Raw genomic sequence first — 25,597 nt, 5'->3', positions numbered from 1 at the left:
GATAAATAAGATGATATTTGCTGTATTATTTTTTCTGAACTTGAGTGATCCTAATTTGGCTGATAATTGTTCTTTAGTAAATAATTTAGAAAATATTGATGAAACAGGTAAAAATGTTCTATATCCTGAATGATTGGTTATGTACCATTTTTCATAAATCAGTTGTTTTTCAGGTGCAGATTTTAGATTTATTGAATAGGAAAGAAGTTTTTTTTAAAATCCATTATTTTTTTTTGTATAGGCAATTTTGAATTTTTAGTTAATTAAGAGGTTTAATGAATTGTTAAGGTAAAACTAACTTTTACCTACTATTTACTACTTGTAGATATTCTTCAACTTCCAGGAAGCCTTAAAGATCCAGGAGATGACTTTGTTCACCTTCTTTTATTATTTCAAATTTCATCAAATTCTGATAAGGAAAAAGTATTAAGGTAAGATTGTGATATATTCGAAATTATAAACAATGTTAAACTGGAACAATCAGAAATATTTAACTCCATTCTGGTGAGGCTTCTAAATTCTTATTAAGGGGGATGGAGGGGGGATAAGGAAAGGTGAGAGTGTTAGAATTGTTAATTATAAACAATGCTTAACTGGATATTGATATTGGAAATATTGAACCTTATTCTGGTAAGGCTTCCATACATTCTTATTCAGGGGTGAGGGGAGGAGCTTGTCAGACATACCTGCTCACTACAGAAACTGTCAAAAAAAAATCTCAAAGGCTATAAAAAATAGATCTTTTATTTTTCTAGTGTCGATTTCCCTGACAGTAGCTCATGTTTGTCATTTAATAACATAGACTGTCATACTGCTCCATGACAATTTTTTGCTGCTTTCATAGTTGCATATTTACTATATTTTTTTGTCATCTTCTATAAATTATAACCATCTAACTTTTTAAAATGAGATTCTGTAATTCACGGGCATGTTTTAACATGTTACAAAGATAATACCTTAATTATGGGTAACATGAATATATAAATACATTTTTGTTAATCACTAGAAGTCTTTATATTTTAAAAAGTTATTTTTTAGGAGGTTGAAGAGACATCTTGAAAGATTTTTATTTTCCATATTTGTTGAAAGTACTGGAACTCCAATAAATTTTATCTTTGTTACAGATGAAAAAAGCAAGGTTAACTTAAATTAAACTTAAATGTATTCTATATTTACATTTAGTCCAATTTATTATCTAAAACATTTTTTAAGACCATTGTGAATACAATATTTAAAGAATCAATTGGAAAAGTTCTTCACAACAAGCTATTTTATAAAGAAAGAAAACTTGTTAATGAAAATTGGAAATTTCCTAGGTAAAATTATATAAACAAAATTTTCAAAATAAAGTTTTTTGTCAATAATGGTTAACTTTATATTTTTGAATCTTATGATACATATTAGGATAATTTAACAAATAAAATATGAATATCTATTTCATATTTACAAAAAAATTACATAAAATTTTGTTTAGGTTTCAGATACAGTATGTTTCTTTTGTGTTTTTTCAACAAAAATATAGGAAAATGTTAGGTAATGGAGCTCTCTTATCTTTTTTTGAAAAATTACCCTAAAATTTCATAGATATTTTCTGCCTATAAATCTGCCAATGTCTTCTTATTAGAAACCATATGTTTCAATTTCACTCTTCTCAGCAGTAGAAATGAATGTCAATCATTTTCTAAGCCTGGCATGATAATATGCATTCGGCCAGATACTTCCCAGCAATTTCTAACATTGTTGGGACAATCTTTTATTAAAATCATTATTCATATATCAGATTTGTACAGCGATATTTTGTGTCCACAAGAAGATTTTGAAATTCCAGATCTAAATATAGATGAAGCTGTAATTGGCAATATAACAGGTCTAAATATACATAGAAATAAGTAAAAACTTTAATTATTGCTTTAAAATACTGTTTTAACCATATCTAGTTCTTAAGCAAAAATTAGACAGAATAGATATTTATCACTTCATACTATAGACAGCTTTCAGCAGGTATCAAAATAAATTTTTTTTAACCATGATGGGCAAAAGGCCTGGGGTGGCCAATTGTTTAGCAGAGGAGCCTAATATTGTTCCTGAACAGCTTATATGATATTTTGTATTGTTCTAGAAAACGTTTTACCATTAGATAGGGGAGAAACCACTTTAATTTATGCCAAAGATATAAATAACAGATTAATAGCAATTTTATTTCAGTTGATAAGAATGGTTATAGGTGAGAATTTTAAAAATATTGATAATTAATAAAATAATTTACATGCATATCAGATAAAAAATCTGGTTCTATAATCTTGATTATTATTATAAAGTATCAACCCTATAACTTTTATTTTTTTATTTTCTCCATTTCTAAATATACATTTGTTTTACAGTTTGCAATATTACAATTTAAGGCTCTGATATGGCTTATTTATGTCTTCATGTTCTTGTATGATTTTTAGGAAAATATTTTTTTTCTAGTCCAAATTTTTGTTCCCTTCATTAAATAATTTGAATTCTATTTTCTCTTTTAATTTCTGATTCCCTTTCCCTCTCTAAAATTGGTAGTATATTTTGTTTAATATCTTCTAATATTTGATTTAGCTGTCCTTATGAAGACTTTCAACTTCTTATTTATAGTAATTTATGAGTAAGTAAGGGTATCTCAGAAAATAAGTTGTGTTTTTCATTTTTGTGAGTCAACCAGATGGAGTATAATAAAAATGATTATATGCCCTGATTAATATTATCTACTTGTTCAATAAAATAAAGAATAAAAAAATATTTTTTCTGAGACACCTTGAACAATTTTCAGGTATCAAATGCAAAGCTCTTTTGTATGTTCTTCAAGATACAAATTGGTAATTTTATTTCCATATGAATTAATTAGAGTTATATTCAGTTTTTTTTAAAATCCAAATCATATGGGTGATGGACAAATGCATTATTTCCCTAAATATTGCTATTTGTAATCTATACTGACTCATAATAGTATTCATATCTCATATTAGTTAAACTGTTGAAGGTGTTACCCAGCATCTACTAAAGTGGTTTTGTTTCTTTAGAAATGTTGCATTGACATGTCGTTAATTTTCAATACGTCTTTTTTGTGACGTATTTAAAGAAAATGACTTATTAATATGTCATTAATTGTTTTTTATTTGCTATTATTTTTCTTAAAAAAAGAAATTACAAATTAATGCCTGATTAAATATAAAAATTATGGTTGTTTCAATGCGTCATTTGGTATTTTTTCCACATATTAATATATATGTGTAGAATTACATATTAATGTGACAGTAAATAAAATAAATAATGTGGTATTAAAACGTCCTTAATTTGTAATAAGTCATCTTTATTGATTAAATAATTTATTAATATATTACTTACATATTACATATTAATTCCGCAGTAAATAAAATAAATAATGTGGAATCAATACGTCCTTTTTGTGTAATGTGTCATCTTGATTAATTAAATAATTTTCAAGACACTTTAGGAAATAAGGAAGAGTTCAGAAAAAATTCTGACATAATTATTTTTTTCTTCTTAAAAACTAAAAGTTTGTAACATAAAAATAAAATCAAGAAATCTATTATTTTTATTTTTGAAGTTAAATTTTTCTTATTAAAAGACAAAAAAAATTTCTGAACTATGATCCCCATATAAATATTATGAGTATTTAGTAACAGTTTAACCCTACAAACAATCATTACAATTTGAGTAATTTAATTTGTGTGAAGAATAAGATTTACTTTATAATAGAACTTCGTTCGTAAATGTGATGAGAGAATGAGTTAAATGAATTTTAAAAACATTTTTCCTTCTCTTGTTGCATATTTTCGAAAGGAGATCATAATCGATGACAAATCATGAATATAAGTTTTACAATGTTGAGGTAAGAAGTTAGCTTAAACAATTTTGGGGACTTTAGTGAATTTCAATTGGTTTTATAACTTTAAAGGTAAGAGTTCTATTTTATATCAATCCTATTATATTAATTAGTAAACGTTTTTTGTCTGTCCCAAAGGATCTCGCTAACCGCTGAACTGATATTGTTCTCTTTTACAGTTAAGCTTCTTATAGGTCCTGGGAAGGTTTTTAACTATCTTTTGGAAGGATTCTACACCCCCCTCCCCCCAAAAAAAATATTTTTTAAAACTCTTTTGAAACTCAAATTTAAAATGGGATAAGGTCAACTTTTCCCCCTCCTACCAGTGCCCCTAGAGGCTTCTAACCAATCTGTTCCATGATATTTTGTATGTTGGTCGGTTGGTTAGGCAATAAAAGGCAGAAATTTAGAAATATATAAAAAAAAGATTTTCTCATTTCCTGATTAAGAGTGAGGTCTTATTTTTTTCCTGTGTACTTTTCTCATATTCAAGCATCTAGATTAATTGCAATTTTTATTAAAATAATCCATTTTTATTTAACTCAAATCAATTTCTAATTATTAATTAATTCAATGATTTAATTAAAAAATATCTATTTAATTCAATATAATAATTGTTTAATATTAAATCTAATATTTTATTGATACACATTAAATACCAATTTTGGCGGCCATATTGTTTTTTTTGACGTTTTACAGTAAAAAAATGACGTTTTGATATGTCTTTATAAATAATATGTCATTTAATATTTTTGTTATATTGTTAGTTTGGCGGCCATCTTGTTTTTCTGGACGTTTTAAAGAAAAAATTGACGTTTTAATGTGCCGTTATTTAAGATAACATGTCATTAAATTCAAAATATTGTTATTATTTATATTTTTTTTTGTGACGTTTTTTTAAAGATAACGACGTATTTTTGGTACACAAAACGTCCTTTAAAAAAATATGAAACGTCATTTGTATAGTAATAAAAAAGTTACGTCATTAAGGACGTATTAATGCGACATGTTTCTTAAAATAATGCGATAAAAGTATATGCTGGGTGCTATTCTAATAAAGTCTGTTAATTTAAAATAAATCTTTTCTTTACTCTATTTCCTTATTTTTCCTTATCAAGTTATTGAACATTGCTTTTAATTTTCATGTATATAGTCATTTTTTTTAAAAAAAGCTGTTGTATAATAAGGGACAGTCTCTCTGTACGTGCATTTGTAACTTAAAGATCATACAGTTAATTGATGTATGTTAGAATAGTCTATTTCAAACATGATTAAAATTTACTCATGATTTAGAAGGAAAAACAACTATGTATTTGTTTCTAATAAGTTTGTTCATTTAACTCTATTTCTGGTGGAGAGAGCACTTAACACCCTACTCCCCCACCTTCCCTCTAAAGTTTTTGGCCTCTCATTTCATTTGAGTGAAAGATGGAGTCACCAGTTTTTGGATCTATTTTTCCTAGCTGCTTTAGGAGCCAAACAAAATCCATGTAAATTGAGGTATATTTTTAAAGGCACCTGAAAAATACTATCTCACTTTCAACAACACATCCAATATCCCAGGCCTGTGAGAAATGACTAACAGACATTCAAATTATAAAAAAGCTTGCAACAAGGACTAGGAATGAATGTTGATGATTAAAACATCAGCTATATTTGATTAACAATCTTAATATAAGTCAAATTCACATTATAATAAATATATGTATCATGATTGCTATAAAATCATTAATTTTTGTAAAACAAAATTTTTCAGGATACTTTCTACATTCAGTTCCTAATCATGAATGAATTTCCAATGTTCATAAAAAAAATAATTCGTCTTGATATTGATATGCGGTTAAGGTTGGTGGAAATCATATATTTTACAAAATTATAAATATACAAAGTTATAGCTTTTAAACTAATCATTTTTAGGTGTGACATTGGCCTACTACATGATCAGTTTAATTTAATGAACAGGTTCTAGTTATTTTTATCAAGAGTTTCGAATATTTTGAATTCATGTTCTGTATTTGTTTGCTTTGATTTATAGTTTAAACATATAAATTATTTATTCTTAGAAAAGAGGTATTTGGTTTGGCAAAAGACTGGTTTTATATCAACAAATTTAGATCTTGGAATTATTTAGAAAAAGTTAAATCTTCCAGTTTTGGTCAGACAGGACCTTATCAGGTATCTTAATTATTTCTAAAATACAAAAAGTATGCAGATGTCTGAATATATACTTATTGCCACTGAACCAAACAAAAAGGGTTGGTCAAATTATTTATGATGCTTAAAATGACCCATTTAACAAAGTTTTGTTTGATGCTTCAGAAAAACCTTGAACTTGAATTTAAATGTTCCTGCCAAATTCATCTTTTTGGTTGTCTTTATGAGGGAATTCTAAATAGTTTATGAAATGTGGATTAACAACAAAAATTATAGCATTTTAGAACAAACAGTGACAATCATGATATTTAGGCTTTGAATGGTGGGTTACTGTTGTTGGATATTGACAAACTAAGAGCACAACCTGAAATAATTGCTCCAGAATATTTCCGTAAAATGATACAGGAGTTTCACTACATCCCAATGACAGATCAAGTATACATATTTTTTTGATTGATTTAGTTGATGAATTATGAATGAATTAAATAAACAGTGTAAAAAACAGATCACTGCCAACCACTTAAACAGTCTTAAGTACTTGAAATCTCTAAGGCATTATGGGGTCAATCTCCAAGATTTCAAGTACTTAAGCCAGTTTGGTCTTATTCGATAAAGACAAACCCCAAATTTTTTATGAAATATGCACTCTCCTGGTAGTGCAAATTTTCCACAAGGGCTAGGTCTTAAGCTGTGGTACTCTTGAGATTTTAAATAGATTCACAATTCATTATTGTTTTTTTTATTGTCATTGTTTAATCACGATTTAATCTAAATGAACCAAAATTTGAACCAAAATTGTATGATTTTTAATAAAAATTAGACTAAGCTAAAAAATAGTGTATACCTACTGCTTCTTCCCACTCTTCTTTTCAGTTTATTTTCAATTGCTCTTGTCAATTTATATTTATTTTAAGAAATTTCTAGATTTCATAACTTAGATCCAAAAACAGTAAAATAATAAACAAATAAGAAAGAATTACCCTTAATGTTGTATCAAATTACTTATGGATGAAACAAAAAACCTTGGTATAGGTAAAATCTAAATCAGGAAATAAAAAAAGCTTCCATAAATTAGAGAACTTGATCATTCAGCGAGATCTTATAGACAAACAAAACTAACATTGATGGATAGATAAAATTCATAGAGAATAAAAAATGAGTGCAATTTAAAAATTACAAGAGTAACAAAACTGGAATTATTTTATGATTATTATTTCTTTCTGTAATACATAGTTGTGCAGAACCAGTTTTAATTGAGAAGACAGTATAACAACAATACTGAGGATTATTAATTGTTATATTATTTTTGACTCTCAAAATAGATGAAATATATCTAGATAATCCATTTGACCCCATTTTTTGTCAAACTGAATGAAGGGATTTGTTTGAAGACAAAAAACCTTGGGCCTTGTTTAAATTTTGTTATATTCAAGATATGGGTGACGAAATTTGAGACGATTTTTCAAAGATAGAATTTTTTCAAAAGCTAACTTTATTGAAATAATTTTGTAATTAACTTATTTGTTTTGTAATATACTTCATCTATAATACAAAGTAGCTTGATGTCTGTCCATCTGTCCTTCTGTCTGTCCGTCTGAAGCTTAAGATCTCAGTAACCGCTGAACCGATTGGGCTCTAATCTTCAGGGATTATACCTACTGGTCCTGTGATGGTTTTAAGCTATTTTCCTGGGAGGTGGGACACTCCCTAACCCCCCCAAAAACTAAAAAAAACACTTCCCCCCAAAAATTTTTTTTTTACATTTTTTGTAAAATCTCAGTAACTGCTAAACAAATTGGGCTCTACTCTTCTGGGAATATACCTACTGGTCCTCTGGTGGTTTTAGGCTATTTTCTAGGAGGGTGGGACACCCCAACCCCCCTTAAAATAAAAAATCCCCATTTCCAATTTTTTAAATTTTTTTTTATTTTTGTAAACAAAAACCAGTAATTGGGTTGGGGGATCCCCACTGCACCATGGGGCGAAGCCCCCATGAACCCCCCCCTCCAAAAAAAAAATTTCACCCAAAAAATTTTTGGCTTTTTCTAACTTTTAAAAATTGACATCTTTAAAAAGTTAAATAAAATTTACAGAGGTGAGTTTTCAATTTTTGTGTATATGTGGACCAATCAGTGGGACTATCAGAGCTTGCGCCGTATACGGGGTACTCGCTTATGCTCACCCCGTACGAGATATACAGTGGACAACCAGGGTTTAATTTTTACGAATTAAAATTTTTGTGCATACGGCGCATAACCTGGGTTTAATTTTACTAAAGAGTAATTCGGCAAAGAATAACTTTTTGAAAATAAAACTATGAAATTATTCTGGAGGATTGACTTTCCATTACCTCATGGGGCGAAGCCCCTAGAGGCTAGGGGCGAAGCCACTAGTATTATTCAAGAGAAGAAATTTTTACAGGAAATAATTTACCCAAGATAATATATGCAACAATTTATGAAAAATGAAAAAAAGTATGCCCTTATGTAACAAGATTTGTAAAATGTTTCTTGAATGTATTATCAGTATTTTCCTATTGGATTATTTAGGCAATATGTCTTTAGAGTATTTACTTGAGCCTAAAACCAATAAAAGTTAAAAAAAAATATAATTTAATTCTAGTTGTTGAGATATATGTAGAATAAATTTTACTTTTAGGGAGGCTATCACTTGATCAGATACAAACATCCTGAGAAGGTAAACAGTCAAATAAGATATATAATTCATAATTTTACTAGTTTCTCATTCAAAACAAAATAATTTAAAGTTTTTGATACATACATAAAGTGTATACATCATTAAGAAAATGTAAATGAATATCATTATTGAGTAAAGCTTCTACAAAGACACTATAAGAACTTTATTTGCTTTTTAAAACTTTAAGATTAGTAAATTAGTTACCATAATATTTTAAAAATAAAACTGTCTTTTTATAATTTTTTAAGTATCTAGTATTACAAATATTTGATTAATTTAGGTGTATATGATCCCATGTCAGTACAATCATATGGTAAAATTTATTTTTCTTTTAGACAACATTTTGACTAAATAGTTGTTTAAAAATTATGTTTGTCCATATCTAGTCATTTTTTGCTGGGATAATGGAACCACAGAAAATAGAGTATCATACCTGCCTTTCCAAGCCTTATATTCAACATTATGCAGGAGAAAACTTATATGAAGATACACTTTTGTCCAAGTAAGATACATGTAATAACAGATCATTTGTAATATACAAGGTGCAGGATGCCAGTAAACCTGGCAGGGTCATCCAGGTAATGAGCAAAACTATTTTTTAGTCAAACAAAGCATTTTATGTGGCCAAAATTCTATAATATATTATTAGATCAGGCTTTCTCTCTAATTGACAATGAAGTTGGGAGAATACGGCTACCATGTTCCTCCATGAAGTCATTTAATGCTATAGTAGCGCAAAATGATGAGAAATAAAGGTTTTCCTGTCAGTTTTAGGTTCCATGTATGGTCTTGCAGGTCCTGATCCTCCACGGTTCCAACAATCAATCTCTATATGGATCCTGTGCCCAAATTTTCTACTTAAAATATAAAATCTACATAAAAATAATCATTTTCTGAAAAAAAGTATGTTTCAGATACAATGCCCTCCTGAAGCTGTCCTTTTGGTGTTGGAACCCAGCTTGGCACCATTGCTATTAATTTATTTGCACTAGTTGTAGAAGTATTTAAAATTTGAACCATTGTTTCCATAAATCACGTGTTATCCTTAATAAATTGTATGTTTACATGTAAACCCCTACCTAAGAAGTTTTTTGCCTCTCATTTAAATTTTATGAAATGGTAAAAATGTGCAACCTAATCCTAATCCTAAGATAACCTGCAATCGTGGCTCAACACATTGTGCATCTGCTTGACGCAGGGGAGGTGATAGGTTCAAATCTCGGGACGACAATAACTAAAGACGTTAAAAATAGTTCCTACTGCTTCTATGTCAGATCCACGACCTAAATAGCAAGATTAGGGGTAATGCCTTGATATATAAACAGGCACATCTCACTACCATGCACAGTTAGGACTTCTCAGACAAAGGTTTTGTAAACAAAGGGTTGGTTGCCTGATGGATGATACTTAACTTAATATATTTGGATGTTAGAGTATCTCATCCCATTACAAGTGGATGATACTCTGGATTCTCTAGATGATCACTTAAATCGAAGGAGAATCCCGCCCTTATGAGGTAATGGTAATAAATCCTAAAGATTCTTGGTTTTTATTAATTTTATTTAAAGTAAAAAAATTCCGCCTTTGGCGGTGAATAATGGCAAAATGGTTCGCGGGAGGCGTTTGATGCATAAATAACAAATGATGCGCCATACACAGTTCTAAAAAAATGAAGGAAATGTCTAAGGCCCTTAAATTACTCCTACCCCCATGAAAGGGGCAAAAACTACCATTTTTAAACACATACACAGGGTGTCCCAAAAGTATGAAAATGGGTAAAATAAAATATAAAAAAAAACTAAATATATTTATAATTTTTTTTTGAAAAAGCAGGGTGTCCAAAAAATTTATATTTTTAATACCGTCAGAAAACACTATGGTCAAACATACTTAGACACTTAGTAAAGTAATTTGAAGAAAAAAATATCCAATTTGAAAATTTTTTTAGCTATACAGACGCAAAAATGACATTTACAGGGTGAAATTTGGCAAACTTTCAGTCCACAATCCATTGAACTCTTAATACCACATATGCCCACAAATAAAACACAGGGTTTAAGCAAAAAAAAATTTTTTGACAGTGGGCATCATGCTAGATCCAAAATTTACTTTTTGTTGGATACTCTGTGAAACTAAAGTTTTGGCCAAAATAGGCATCATTGCTATTAAATCAAAATTAATGTCAAGAAATGTAAATATTTGGATCAACTACAGTTCACGGTAAAATATTGCCAAAAATCTATAAATTTCAAAGGCTAATAGCTGCCAAACTGCTGAACGTAAATATCCTGCACGCACACTGTTTTAAGAAAAAATATCCGTTTGGCAGCTAGCAGCCTTTAAAATTCATAGATTTTTGGCAATATTCGTTATAGTGTTAAAATTACAATAGAACATATTCAAATTATTGAGCATTTAAATATTTTGTCATGCTTGTTTTTAAAAGTTAAGCTTTTCTGTATTTTTAGGGTCGGTTCATCCATACATCTGATAAAGGATTTATCTAATAGTTGATTTGGGCAAGGTAGAAATGTACTATTGATTTCAAACTTGGCATTGTAGTTTTTTAGCATGGTTCAGAAAGCGGCGCAACACTAAATTTGTTACCAAAAATTCTGGTGGTCAATTGTAAAAAGTTGATTTTTAACGTATTTACAAGCAATTTGTTAATGATATATTTATCTTAGTTTAAACTGTTTTTAACCTATTTTTTTATCTTATATCAAAAATATACTATGACACCAGTAGAATCAGACTGCAGAGCCCAAATTTGAATTAAGTCCCCAATAAACTTTTTTTGGGGGATTTAAAAATCAATTTTATATGTTGCTGTGATCATTTTGATGGAAGCAAAAGCATTTTTTAGTTTGGGGTTAAATTGTTTCTTACAGAACAATTTGATGTGATTCAGATTATATCAATACAATAATAAAAACTCTACTCTGTTCGATGCAATTAATTTTTTTCTAAAACAATAATTTATAAAGAAGAAATTTAACATTAAAATAAAACATATTATTCTGAAGTCTGAACCAATTAGAAGCCTTGTTTCATTTCAGTTTTTTACAATTCAAAAAAGAGTGTTTTCACAAAGTGACTTATTTCCAATGTAGTTAAATAATTTTTATTTAATTAAAATGAAAAGAATGAAAACTATACACATAAAAGATACATGCTTTTTAAAATTATTTTAAAAAATTAGTTTGAATAATCTTATATTTTATCATATTGGTATATGTGACAAAAAAAATTTTTTTGTATTGCGTAAACGTTGTTGTCATCTTTCACTATTTAACCCTTTACAGCCAATTTTTTTGTGTTTTAAATAAGTGATGGAAAACAAGCACGATAAAGTTAATTCATTGATATATTGTAAAGAATTAAGTTTTTAGTGAATTAATTTAGATGAAATCAAAAGGCCTAATTTTACTCTATACCAGAATACTATATATATGAAGCAAAACACTCTAAAAGCTACGAATTTTACCCAAATAAAAAAAGACCTTTTGCTCTGATCAAAAATGACCACAGCAACAGTAAAATTAATTTTTAAATCCCCTCAAAAAAGTTTATTGGGGACTTAATTCAAATTTAGGCTCTGCAGTTTAATTCTACTGGTGTCATAGTATATTTTTGATATATGTTTTAAAAATAGGTTAAAAACAGTTTAATTAATGATCCATATGACAACTGATACAATGTTATAATCGAAACACTCATAAAAGTTCCAAAACTACAAATGTTTATATTTGTGTGCCTTACTGTCTGATTTAAGAGCTTCTCTTTTACACTTTTATGGATATTGTCATCCTTATTTTTAAAGGGATTATGATCAATGTGCAATAAGTAAGTTCAGATTTTTCTGCTTCTCTCATATGTTAAACACCATTTATTTAATTAAAAAGTCACTTAGTTGTAGCCCTCTATCTCTCACATACATAAAACAAGATAGAAAAAAACGACTTCATACTACATTTGAAACCACTTAATATTTACAGCAGGAGAGCAAACAAAATTCATTGTGTTTCAAGTAACTTAGTAAGGTTTTTTTTATTAAAGAATAATACACATGAATGCAAGCTATTTATTATTCTTGGGACTTAATCATTTGGGTTAAATATTGTGCTTTCTACCGATAACATTGTTTTGTGGTCCTCGGACCATTTAATTGTATTAACCTTATTTTTAAGACTGCATCTAGAGGCGTGACATGGCGGTGGGGGACAACCGATGGCGGAGGGAGTACGAGAAAGCTGGGGGTATACGGAACTCACTAAAAACACAATAGCAGATTTATGGATTGATAGAAATAACAGTGCACAATCATATCAAATTTTGCCAGGCAGATCGGCCAGCAAAAGCGCACTACCGTCATCAAGTGCGTGCTCCAGCCTTAGGGCTACGTACTGTACCTGAACGCCAGGCAGGGCATTATCCGCTTGATAATCATAATTAATCATTATTATTCATTTTATTATTGCTATAATGTACCAAATTATCTTATAATGATTAGATGGGAAATAAATAATAATCCATCACTTTAACTTATATACTGTGATAATGTAATTAATAACCAAATCTTTAATAGCTATTTAAATTGCCATTATCATTGTCTATTATATATTAATAATATTAATTATTTATGTCCTGATGGAGGATAATTGTCCAAGATCAGGGGTTGTCGGATCTTATGGTGAATAAATTTGATTTTGATTTGATTTGATTGATAATGATGATCAGTTTTTCTATTCTTATTTCTCTCTAATAACAATGTTGCCAGGAAGGATTCCAACACCAAGCTGATAGTTTCAAAACATCATTGTGCCTGCATAGTTTTAAAGTTATCAAATTTTAATAAAATGTAGTAAATCAATATTTAAAAACATCCATTAGCAGCAAAGCACAAAAAAATCATGGAATGGACAAGTGAGTTCTTGAACAAATGTTCAGTTCTCATAACAAAGAAAAAAAAAGAAAGATATTATGCAAAATCTTGAAGAGAATCACAAAACCGGAATAATGATTACATCTTTTAAAGCATGACCGACAGAAAAACAGACATAACAATATATAGATTAGGTGTGCAGATGTCAAAGGAATCTTTACTAAAAATTTTAGCTGTTGATCATTAATAGTAGCTGAGAAAATAATCTTTCCTTTGTAGCGATTCAAACTGACAGACTGACAAACTAACGGACAGACAAATGAATTATATATTAGCTTTGCTATAAATAATAATTGCAGAAAAAATTTATTAATTAGGTGCTATTATATGTTTTAGATAAGAATTGTGCTTCTATTCTATATCATTCTATCCATAATACAAAGTAGAATGATGTCTGTCCGTCCCTTAAGATCTCAATAACCACTAAACCGATCGGATTCTACTCTTTTGGGAATATACCTACTGGTCCTGTGGTGGTTTTAGGCTATTTTCTTGGGGGGTGGTGAGACACCCCCAACCCCCCCCCCCCTTTTTTTTTGCTGAAGATTTCCTTTGTCCTTTTACGAATTTCGCCAAAATTCTTTTTTTGATCACCTCTTGGGGCAAAGCCCTTAGAGGCTAGGGGCGAAGCCGCTAGTTATATACATAGAGTAGCAAGGATTTTTTGTTTAAATCACAAGATCGCAATAACTACAGAAACATTTGAAATCTCCATTTAGGGAAGCTCCATATAGGTCCTTGAATGGTTTAGGCTGTTTCCTTTTAGACTCAAGCCTTAGGATGGTTTTAAGCTATTCTTTCACCCATTTGGATACATACACCTAGATGCTATGGGCGTAGCCACTAGTTTTAAATAAAGGAATGGAAAAATATACCTTAAAATATAGATGAAAGGGTTATATCCAGTATGATGCTCAATTAGGGGCTTTGTTAGGCTTGTGTTGTATCTCATCATATTCAGCTCTTTTTACCTGTCAAGAAAAAAATTAGTAAGCTTAATTGTATGTAGCAAATGATCTTGCTAAATGCTGAACCAATATGGTTTTCCTTTACATTGAAGCTTCTTATAAGTCCACGGATGGTTTTATGCTATTTTATTTTTATAAATAAGTCATTGTATGGATGTAGGCAATTTTCATGCTCTACCATATCCGCCCTTTTGAAAATTATTTGAAATAACAAAGAAACATAATAGAAGGTTGTACTGACATGGAAGAATATAAACCTTTAACATAAAATACATAAAAAAGTAAAGGGGATGATAATAGAGGTAATACAACCTCCCCCAAATCTGGGTAGGGTTTAACCACTTAAAACTTTTAAATCATTTAAATTTGAAATTAGTGGGTATTCAACATCAAAGTTATGAAATTTTTTGATTAGTTTTAGGTAATATACTGGAAAACTTGGTAGTTCTCAAATCCAGGAGTAATATTCTTTAAGGAAAATCTTTAAAATCTATTATTATTACATATTTTATTGGTTTTTAATCAGTTTATAAACGTAAAATCACAAAAATATTACTAAACTATAAAATTGAAAATTATTTACAATTACTACATAAAAATAATTTCAGTTTCTTTCATGCGCTCTGTCTTCTTTGACTATTCACATTCATCCAATTATTATTCTTATTATTTGATTCTTTATTTGTCTTAAGGGGGAGGGGGGTTGTACATTTATAGGAAAAGTAATTCATTATCAAATTTTGACTCAGCCGTGTCTAAATGTGTCTAATGGATAATCATCTTAAAACTAAAAACTGCATACAAAGGAAATATAAAAATGGCCTGTTAAAATTAAGACTGCAATATGATTTATTGGGCAGACCACCAAAAGCTCCACCTCAAGATTATTGTGTTGGCTGTATACTGACCCTCTATTGGATGAAGTAACTTGTGGGATTAATGTCACCATATGAATAACAAGCTTGAATTGACATGGTAAAAAATCGCAAGAAATAATTATCCTCAGGATTATTCTTTTTTCTTACTCCTTTTAAAGATTTATCAATCCCCACCTGTTATCTTTACAGGTGAGTTGAAAATACTTAAGTGTGTCTAAAAATTTGATGTCTTTGTTTGTAAGTGTTTCCATCCTGGCAGGCACTAATTTCCACTAGTAGTACATCCTCATATTAAATACAGGTGTTCAAGTCAATTTCAGGTTCCAGGTATGATCCTGCAGGTCCTGATCCTTCAGGTCTCTAGAAATTTTTGACTTAGAGACTTCAAATTTTAACTTAAGCTTTTCTTACATGTCTACATACCGTATTAAAATTTCATAATGATCCGCCGTCGTTTTCCCGCCAACTGCCAACTGCGGCAGCTGGCAGCTGCCAAGTAAAGCTGTGGCCGCTTTAATTTATATTTTGATATTTCTAATATAAAATTTACATAAAGATAAACATTTTCTGCATTGAATGCCCCCCCCCCCTCACCGATTAAGGTGCGGCTAGGGACCTGACTGTTAAGGGTTAACACTGAGCCTTCAGCTTGGATCTGAAAACAAAAAAGAATGAAAGTTTAGGTTAGAAAAAATACTTTTATCCTCTTATCTACTTATTATATGCATTTTGATATTTAGGAAAACTCATAAATATTGCTCTATAATTCTTTTAAAAGTCTTTTAGCATTGCCAATGCTGGTTTAATTTTCTTATTTCTACACTCCAAGAGAAACCAAGCTGAAATAATGATTTCTGTGTTTATAATTATTGTCTTATAGAAAGGTATATTAGACCCAAGGAAACAAAATCGGCGGCCCATGTCATATTGGTTTGGTATAAAAAGGTGTTAAACTATTCTAAAAGTAAGTCTGTATTTGATGAACAATACAAGAAGGTTTTTGTTCAAGTTAACCCTTTAAAGCTGAAATCATGTTTGGCTAGTTTGTTTGTGATTGGCTATTACAATTCTTAAAATAAACTTATATTTTTTATAACAGTTTTTTAATGGATTAAAATGGATTTGTAATATATTTATTTCTCATTATTAAGGTATATACAAATACATATTTTTTTGTCAGTGTAAGGATATTTAAGTTCAGCGTTTTGATTTGATCAAGACTCAAAAAAATCAATTTTTCAATAATTTCCCAACAGAATTAAAAAAGTAACGTGTAAAATTAAAGATCTAACTATTTTTGTTCATAATGGCACTTTCTTCTTTTTGGTTGCATTTTAGTACCTTACAACCAACTTAATTATAAAAAAAACTTAAATTACTTCAAAAATAAGAAGTCTACAAAAAAAAAACGATTGCATATCTAAATTGTATGGACAATTTTACATCTACTACATACTAAAAACACCGACTAGCTATTATAAATAAATAAAAAGCAAAATAAAGAAGATTGTTGCATAATTTAAAAGCAAAGCCTCGTATGTTCATGGGAATTTTAGTTTTAAAAAAAATTGGTGGCCATAGACGTCCAAGGGGAGGGGGGGGAAAGGTAGGTTTACCCCCCCCCCCCCAAAAAAAAAAAAAAAACTTGGACGCCCCTGTTGGTGGCTGGAGTTTTTTTCTATGTAGAGGTTATTTCTATTAGGAGACGAGTTCAACCATAGCCTTAAGATTGATTTTCAAGGTCCAGCTTCCTCAGGAGACATGTCTTGAATGGACGTGTTCTTAGCTAGGGTTACCTTTACTCACTCAAACAGTGTTTCAAGGTAACCTTTTGCTTATATAGAAAAGACAACTCTTTCTCTTGGGCGAGCTGGAATCTCTATCCTATCTCCAGGTTACCCTGGCCTATCACTAGAAAGAGACTGGTCTAGGAACTTGAACTCTAACAAGTTTCCCTTTCTCCGCTTTGACACTGCTCCTGTGTCTTTCCCATACTTCAACTTAGGATTAGAACCGTCTGACTCGTGTTCAACTACTGTTCACACAAAACCTTTCTCCACTTCAACTATCCAATTCCTATATGGATTTTTCGCTACTTCCACCAAGATCTGCACACAACATTGCTCCCGACTCTCTATTAACTGCCATGTTATAAAATTCAGGTGATTCAAAAGATGCAAATAACAAAATAATGAACATGAGTATTTATATACTAAGAGTGTACAAATATAATTTTAAACGGGTATAAATATGATCATATATCATTATATTTTTCTAAAAAATAAAACAAAGTATGATAATAATTCAAATTTTTACTTCAAAATGAAAATTTAATAATCATTTATTGCATCATTTTATAGACAGCTTTCCGCAAAATTATTTAAATTAAATATTATAAGATTAAACCTAGTTTTGTTAGCCCCTTGGGGCTCTCGATTTTATGATTTTTATTTTACTATTTGTGGAAAAGTGTCTACAACATGGTGCAATACATAATTTTTCAGTTTGCCTGAGGATCAATTCTAATCCAGCGAATATCAATTTGTTTCAAAGCCATACTGAAAATGAGATTCTTGGAATTTGATTATCACAATATACATATGGAAAGACACACTTAAGAAATAATTTTTATAGCTCATCTTTCTTGTTAAGTTTGCTTTGTCTATACTCTTCCCTGTTGTAGGTATACTCTGGGTCTCTCCTGCAAATAATAAAAAACATTAAACTGACAGAGGTATAGAGGAGGAGCTCTGCAGATATACAATCTTAACTAAAAAATTGAGATCGAAGAAATATCTTGTGTGAAATGCGCTCAGAGGGATTGGTGATATTGGCCTTTTTTTATGGTACCCAAACTTTAAAAAAAAATGATCTCATCTATTTGCTTAAAACTTTGGGTACTTTCATTGGATCTTGAAATGTTGATTCAAACTTTTCAATCATTACTTTTAATCTACAAATAGGGTGATATAACTGATACTAGACTTACCTATTAAATTCTGAATGTGGTTTATCTGGATATGATCTGTTCTCCTCGGAGTAAAGCTTCTCCTTCTCCTCCTTGGTCATCTTCAAGGGAATATCCTTTCTCACAAACAGATCATCAGTTGTGGACATAAAAGTTCTATAAGAAATTAACTAGGTGAATTTGCAGTTGGTTATTTGTGTTTTTTTAAACTTTGAAACCGTGATTGATTGTATTTTTATAGCTGGACAAAGTTTCACAAAAAATCAGCCTTGTGACGTAATAAAAATAAGGAATTATCAATATCCATCTCTTTTTTAGAGGTTTTCTTTCCAACTTTTCTCTCATTTTTATGGCGTAACATGGCTGATTTTTGAGACCCTTTGTCCAGCTACTATTTTCTTAAATTTAGGGTAAAGAGATGGGATCTAATATTCATATGTTCATATAATGAAATGCCACTAAAAAGTTATGCTCCAAACAGACGTGCTTGCTGCAGGAACGCCATCAACACAGATACTAACAGACAATAAAGTTCAATAAATGATATTAAAGGAAGCCTGCAAGAAATACCATGCTTTAACTGCTGAAACCCTGCCACAAGTAGACCCAATACCCCAAATTTGAGCCTTCAGCTTCTATAACAAAAAATTATTAGGCATTTTAAAATGACCTTTTATGTACAATGAAAATTTTGAAAGAATTTCAATGTTAATGTTAGAAATTTTGAAATTAAACTATGTGGCCTAGAAACAAAATTATAAGCTTATCTTTTTCATAAATTTAGATTGCCAGTAACTAATTATATTTTTACAATAAAAATACCCATTTTATAGTCAAAAGCATTAAAAAAAATTAAATTTAACTTGCATTGTACTGAGAGTACTGTAGCCAATCAGAAGGATAAATCAGCTAAGCAACCAGTCACAGCTGAGCTTGTATTGGTTTCCTCCTTTGTTTCCACTATGATTTTCATTTAAAAATGCAATTTAAATCAAATTTTTTTTCCATAGATTTTAACTATGAAATCTGATGTTTTTAATGTAAAAATGTTATCAGTTACCGGCAATCTAAGTTTCTGACAAAGATAAGGTTATGATTTTGTGTCTAGGTGACGTAATTTAATATTCTTTTTTCTTTTATGAGCATTAGAAATCTTTCAAAATTTGCATTGTACATAAAATGCTATTTTGAAATGCCTAGAACTTTTTTGTAATTGAAGCTGAAGGCTTTAAATTTGGGGTATAGTGTCTACTTGTGGCAATCTTTCATCAGTTAAAGCGTGGTATTTCTTTCAGGCGTCCTTTAAGGTCAAAATGCAATAAGGGTTACATTAAAGTAAAATAATTAATTGGGGGCATAGTAACTTTCTCCTCCAGTCAGGGACTATGTCCCAATTTTGTATCAGCCAATAGCGCCGCCACAAGAAAAATAAATGACCTGAGCTCATTTGTAGTTGTGTGCGCCCAGGGTAGGATTTCATAACCAACTTCATCCATAAACTGTATCAGCTCCTCCCTACAAAGTTTTTCATCATATTAAAAACCACAAACCGGTAGCTGTCTATAGTGCAAAATGGGGATAAATGTAAACGCTTTTGGCCTACATATTCTATTGACGTCAGGATATACCCTATACCCCATCTCTTTTCTAGGTTTTTATTAACCCATTAGTGACGAACCGGGTATTAAAACCCGGTTCCGAAAAATGAAAAAAAAAACGGTTTCCGGCTTCATAATTGCATCATTCTCAGTATGAATCCCCCCTCTACTACCCTAGCTTTCATTTCCCCCTGAAACAGGCAGTTTAGCTTACTTTCGTTTGCCGGTATAGATCAACAAAATTTGAAAATCATGAAAATTCAAAATACCCTTCTAACTTTTTTGTTTTTATAGTAAAGTCGCTGATTTTTTTCGTGAAATCTAATGTTTATTGACAAGTACATCTATTTGTTAATTCGTTTTATTCAAATTATTATTTTTTATATGATTTTTTTATCGTTTTTTTACACCCTTTTTTTGTGTATGTTGGGTTTAAAAACTTCGACAAACGGGCTTTTTTACCCGAAACGGCCGAAATAACCGGGTTTTTACTACAAAACCGGGTTTTAATGCCGGCGGAAACCGCCCAAATAATGCCTGGTTGGTATTTATGGCCAGGCCGAACCGGGTTTTTTTGCAACTTTCCTGTGCACGCCACTAGAGCAAAACAAAAAAATTGGAATTCCGTTTTTACCATTATAAAGCTTCCCTGAGACTTTTAGCTCGATTGGCCCATAAAAGTGGCGCTCGGCACTAATGGGTTAATTGTTATCAATAAGAAACTTTATTATTAAACACAAGCTGATTAGGTTTAAAGGGGTAGTTTCACTAAATGCATTTGAACTTAACTTAGTGAACCGCATATTTTTTCCTGGTTAATTGGTTAAACTACATTTATAAGGCATATATTTGAAAGAATTTCAATTTTCTATCATGTAGTTTTTAAAATATCAAGACTTGAAAATTGTCTTTTTAAATTGCATATATCACAAAAAGACAATTTTCTAGTCTTGATATTTTCAAAACTACGTGGTAGAAAATTGAAATTCTTTCAAATATATGCCATATAAATATAGTTTAACCCATTAACTAGCAAAAAATATGCGGTTCAATAAATTAAGTTCAAATGCATTTCGTAAAACTACCCCTTTGAAAAAGCTATCAATGCAGACGGACTATGCAGTCATTTTTATTATTCAGAGGAACTGACTTTCAGCTCTTTGAAAGAACTTTATTAAAAATGTAAAATATACCTTGTTCCTGGAAAAATTCTGTTTAAAAGATGGGTTTCAATACTCAGCGTCTAAAATTGATTAATTATTGCATTGAAAGAATTAATTTCCACTAAATCAAAACTGATTTTAGACTTATTTACATACACATATCGTATCATTTTCTAAACAGTTATCCGCAGAGAGTAAAATGAAAAATTATTGCCTTCAGGCCAACAAAAAAGATATTAGTAGCTGTATTCACCTGTATGTCAACCTTGTCCCAAGGAATAGTTCTTAGGATAGCAAATTCGGCACCTTCAACGTCCAAGCTGAAAAAAAAAGAATCCCTTTGCAATTTTGTTTGTTAACACATATCTTTAAAAGGATGACAATATCCATAAAAGCAAAGCACTGAAACAGTAGGACAAACGGACATTAATACTTGTATAGTGTCAGAACTGAATAATCAGAATATAAATGTATAAGAATCGAATCAAAATTGTAAGTAAATTTGTTAAAAAATTGCTTGAAATAGTATAATGTTTATGGACATACTTACATTTTTAGGACTTGATTATAGAGTTGCTTTGCCTATAATATTGTACTTTGTTGTCCCAGGAATCAGTATACCAGATCAAACGGATAATTGGAGCACATATAAATATGTTTAAATTGGACTTACGGACATTCTAGTAATGATTACATAGTTCCTACGCTTTATAAATCATTCCTATTTACTACAGGAATCACCATTCAAAGTTTGAAATCGATAGGACAATTCTAACTTGCCTAAATTAACGAAAAAAGATATCTGTCTGGGACGGACGTACGGACGGACTGACCCTAAATATAGAAAAGCTTCGCTTTTAAAAATGTGTATAACTAAATATACATTTTTTTTTCTTTGTTCAAAAGTATTACCTAATTTACCCAACCTACCGTTGGCAGAAATTAATAATCAATATCTTATTTTCTTCATTGGGCATTTAAATATTTTGCAGTTTTCCACCAAGTATACCCCAAAAACATGTTTTTTCAATGTATATGATTTGACAATGTATTTGAAGACAGATTAAAAAGAAAATTAAATATTATTTTGTCTCAATGATCTTTTAATTTATATGTTGGTCTAAAATAATGTTTTTATAATGCATTAACACTAGTTTCTTAACTATAACCCTATTTTTTTTTGTCTAAAGCTTAAGATTTTTAAGAACTACAAAACAGATTTTAGGAAAGGTTTCATAAGCCATGGGATGGTTTCACGCTATTAAATTTTAGATATAAGCAGGGGGATGGTATTAGACTATTTTTTTGCACACATCTTATCTCTATAAAAATCTAGTCCCTAGATAATAGGGGTGTAGCTGCTAGTAATATATATTCCAATTCAAACTAAAACCATTTCTAACTTATAGGGAATATCTATTTAAAATTTTTACCTGAAGTGATGAACAGTTGGGTTACCCATGGCCATAAGAATTGAGTAAAGAGGCATACACTGCATCTAAAATAATTATAAATAAATTTAAAGAATTTATATTTATGTATTAATTATCAATTTAAGTATGGTAGGTTTCCAAATATAACATAAATAGGGTAGAAAAGTACAAAAGTTTTAAATAAAGGTGCAAATAACCCTTATCATATTTCAAAAGATACAATAGAAAAAACTTTACAAGTATAGGCTAGTTAAGACTATGACATAAAAAAGGTCCCAAAGAATAAAAGATGTATAAATGTAGGCTATTTAATATCTATGACACAAACTATATACTCAATAATCTTTATTCCAGTATAACTTCAAAACAGATTAATATCTGCTTTATTGGAACCGGTTCCCAGCCATTTTGAAAATTTTTTTACAGACAATTATAAAATTAAAGGACGCCTGCAAGAAATAACACGCTTTAACTGCTGAAAGACTGCCACAAGAAGACCCAATACCCTAAATTATAAGCCTTCAGCTTCAATAACAAAAATGTACTAGGCATTTCAAAATAGCATTTTATGTACAATGGAATTTTTGAAAGATTTCCAATGCTCATAAAAGAAAAAACAATATTAAATTACGTTGCCTAGACATAAAATTATAACCTTATCTTTGTCAGAAACTTAGATTGCCTGTAACTGATTACATTTTTACAATAAAAACACCACATTTCATAGTCAAAATCTTTGAAAAAAATTCGATTTAAATTGCATTTTTAAACGAAAATCATAGCGGAAACAAAGGGGTAAACTTATACAAGCTTAGCTGTGATTGGTTGCTTAGCTGATTCAGCCTTCTGATTGGCTACAGTACATTCGGTACAACGCAAGTAAAACTTTTTTTTTTAATGATTTTGACTATAAAAATGGGTATTTTTATTGTAAAAATATAATTAGTTACTGGAAACCTAAATTTATGACAAAAATAAGCTTATAATTTTGTTTCTAGGCCACGTAGTTTAATTTTAAAGTTTTCAACATGAGCATTGCAATTCTTTCAAAATTTCCATTGTACATAAAATGTCATTTTAAAATGCCTAGAACTTTTTTGTTATAGAAGCTGAAGGCCTCAAATTTGGGGTATTTGGTCTACTTGTGGCAGTCTTTCAGCAGTTAAAGCGTGGCATTTCTTGCATGCTTCCTTTAATATGAGTTTTATTATCCCCTATCTGCGGCTCCTCAGGGTTAACAAAAGTGGTTTTAATCTTATAATACCAACGAAAAGTTATTTCTTGCATCGTATTATAAACAGCTTCCGCGGATGTAAATGTACATTTTAAGATTAAAACCAGTTTTTTAGCCCCAACATACAGAAGGCAATCTCATGATTGTACATTTTTACATTTGTAGAAAATATAATATGATGCGAGACATAGTTTTGTAGTGTGGCCGGTATTAAACCACCGGATATTAATCGGTTTCGAATGAATATGAGAAATGACTATTCTGACACAATCTAGGAGGGGTTGCGTGAGTGATAACAGACACTAACCTTTACATAATTGTCATCAATTGGATTCAAAGTAATTCCCATCATTGATTCTCTACATGGAAAAATATCATAATCAGTAAATCTAATTGAAATTCAAATAGATATTAAAGTGTAAAATAAAATTTATTGCTATTTTCATAAAAAATGCACTAAGATTAAATTTGATATTTTTCTAATTTAAAAAAGAATATCAATAATCGTAGGTAGCAAAACTTATAAATATAAGATAATTTAATGAGGTAAAACTAAAATTGAACAAAATGAGTGGATATTCATTGGTCAGCAGAATCTTCATGTCAAAATTCAGCCGTTTATATCCAATAACATCTGAAAAAATCCCATTTCTACAGTAAAATTCCAATGAAAGTTTTATACTGGGTACTAGGGGGGGGGGGGGGGGGAAGGTTTAAAAAGAAAAGGTAAAAAAAGATTTTGAGGGGTCATTTTGCTTAGGTGCGATTTCTATTGAGTTGGTGGTTGTACACTCAAAAAAAGAAGTTATAAACCTTCACAAGACCTATCAGAAGCTACTGGATTAAAATGGATTTGTAATATATTTATTTCTCATTATTAAGGTATATACAAATACATATTTTTTTGTCAGTGTAAGGATATTTAAGTTCAGCGTTTTGATTTGATCAAGACTCAAAAAAATCAATTTTTCAATAATTTCCCAACAGAATTAAAAAAGTAACGTGTAAAATTAAAGATCTAACTATTTTTGTTCATAATGGCACTTTCTTCTTTTTGGTTGCATTTTAGTACCTTACAACCAACTTAATTATAAAAAAAACTTAAATTACTTCAAAAATAAGAAGTCTACAAAAAAAAAACGATTGCATATCTAAATTGTATGGACAATTTTACATCTACTACATACTAAAAACACCGACTAGCTATTATAAATAAATAAAAAGCAAAATAAAGAAGATTGTTGCATAATTTAAAAGCAAAGCCTCGTATGTTCATGGGAATTTTAGTTTTAAAAAAAATTGGTGGCCATAGACGTCCAAGGGGAGGGGGGGGAAAGGTAGGTTTACCCCCCCCCCCCCAAAAAAAAAAAAAAAACTTGGACGCCCCTGTTGGTGGCTGGAGTTTTTTTCTATGTAGAGGTTATTTCTATTAGGAGACGAGTTCAACCATAGCCTTAAGATTGATTTTCAAGGTCCAGCTTCCTCAGGAGACATGTCTTGAATGGACGTGTTCTTAGCTAGGGTTACCTTTACTCACTCAAACAGTGTTTCAAGGTAACCTTTTGCTTATATAGAAAAGACAACTCTTTCTCTTGGGCGAGCTGGAATCTCTATCCTATCTCCAGGTTACCCTGGCCTATCACTAGAAAGAGACTGGTCTAGGAACTTGAACTCTAACA

At 30.1% G+C, this 25,597-nt stretch overlaps 2 protein-coding genes across 2 annotated transcripts; one reads left to right on the top strand and one right to left on the bottom strand.

Moving 5' to 3' along the window:
* The first annotated feature begins 5 nt into the window (after nucleotides 1-5).
* Nucleotides 6-9,801, top strand: LOC145319856 (uncharacterized). Its single transcript, XM_080162260.1, has 16 exons — nucleotides 6-107; nucleotides 326-431; nucleotides 1,039-1,138; nucleotides 1,213-1,316; nucleotides 1,475-1,533; nucleotides 1,781-1,867; nucleotides 2,206-2,224; nucleotides 2,804-2,849; nucleotides 5,637-5,725; nucleotides 5,798-5,842; nucleotides 5,944-6,055; nucleotides 6,347-6,469; nucleotides 8,693-8,731; nucleotides 9,012-9,044; nucleotides 9,118-9,233; nucleotides 9,646-9,801. The coding sequence occupies exons 1-16, from the start codon at nucleotides 11-13 to the stop codon at nucleotides 9,707-9,709; spliced, it is 1,239 nt and encodes a 412-aa protein (XP_080018386.1). The 5' UTR covers nucleotides 6-10; the 3' UTR covers nucleotides 9,710-9,801.
* A 7,910-nt stretch (nucleotides 9,802-17,711) lies between these two features.
* Nucleotides 17,712-24,274, bottom strand: LOC145320391 (uncharacterized). The gene is made up of 7 exons (XM_080162798.1): nucleotides 24,226-24,274; nucleotides 22,685-22,749; nucleotides 21,505-21,571; nucleotides 21,282-21,331; nucleotides 19,928-20,005; nucleotides 18,512-18,646; nucleotides 17,712-18,223 (listed from the first exon to the last, which is right to left on the bottom strand). The coding sequence occupies exons 1-7, from the start codon at nucleotides 24,268-24,270 to the stop codon at nucleotides 18,151-18,153; spliced, it is 513 nt and encodes a 170-aa protein (XP_080018924.1). The 5' UTR covers nucleotides 24,271-24,274; the 3' UTR covers nucleotides 17,712-18,150.
* Between the last annotated feature and the right edge of the window lie 1,323 nt (nucleotides 24,275-25,597).

Source organism: Acartia tonsa, chromosome 5 (assembly GCF_053477335.1).
Source record: "Acartia tonsa isolate MP-2025a chromosome 5, ASM5347733v1, whole genome shotgun sequence".
NCBI lineage: Eukaryota > Metazoa > Arthropoda > Copepoda > Calanoida > Acartiidae > Acartia > Acartia tonsa.
The sequence above is the reverse complement of the archived record's forward strand: the minus strand, read 5'-3'. Positions and strand labels throughout refer to the sequence as shown.

Bases quoted from the DNA above. Each gene is read 5' to 3' on its own strand.
- LOC145320391 (XM_080162798.1), bottom strand. From the start codon at position 24,270: ATGATGGGAATTACTTTGAATCCAATTGATGACAATTATGTAAAG. The intron at 22,750-24,225 runs GTTAGTGTCTGT...TAATTATTTTAG, and splicing joins TTGATGACAATTATGTAAAG to ATGCAGTGTATGCCTCTTTA. The intron at 20,006-21,281 runs GTATATTTTACA...AAAACTTTGTAG, and splicing joins AGAATTTTTCCAGGAACAAG to GGAGGAGCTGATACAGTTTA.
- LOC145319856 (XM_080162260.1), top strand. From the start codon at position 11: ATGATATTTGCTGTATTATTTTTTCTGAACTTGAGTGATCCTAATTTG. The intron at 1,139-1,212 runs GTTAACTTAAAT...ACATTTTTTAAG, and splicing joins TTACAGATGAAAAAAGCAAG to ACCATTGTGAATACAATATT. The intron at 9,045-9,117 runs GTAAAATTTATT...GTCCATATCTAG, and splicing joins CATGTCAGTACAATCATATG to TCATTTTTTGCTGGGATAAT.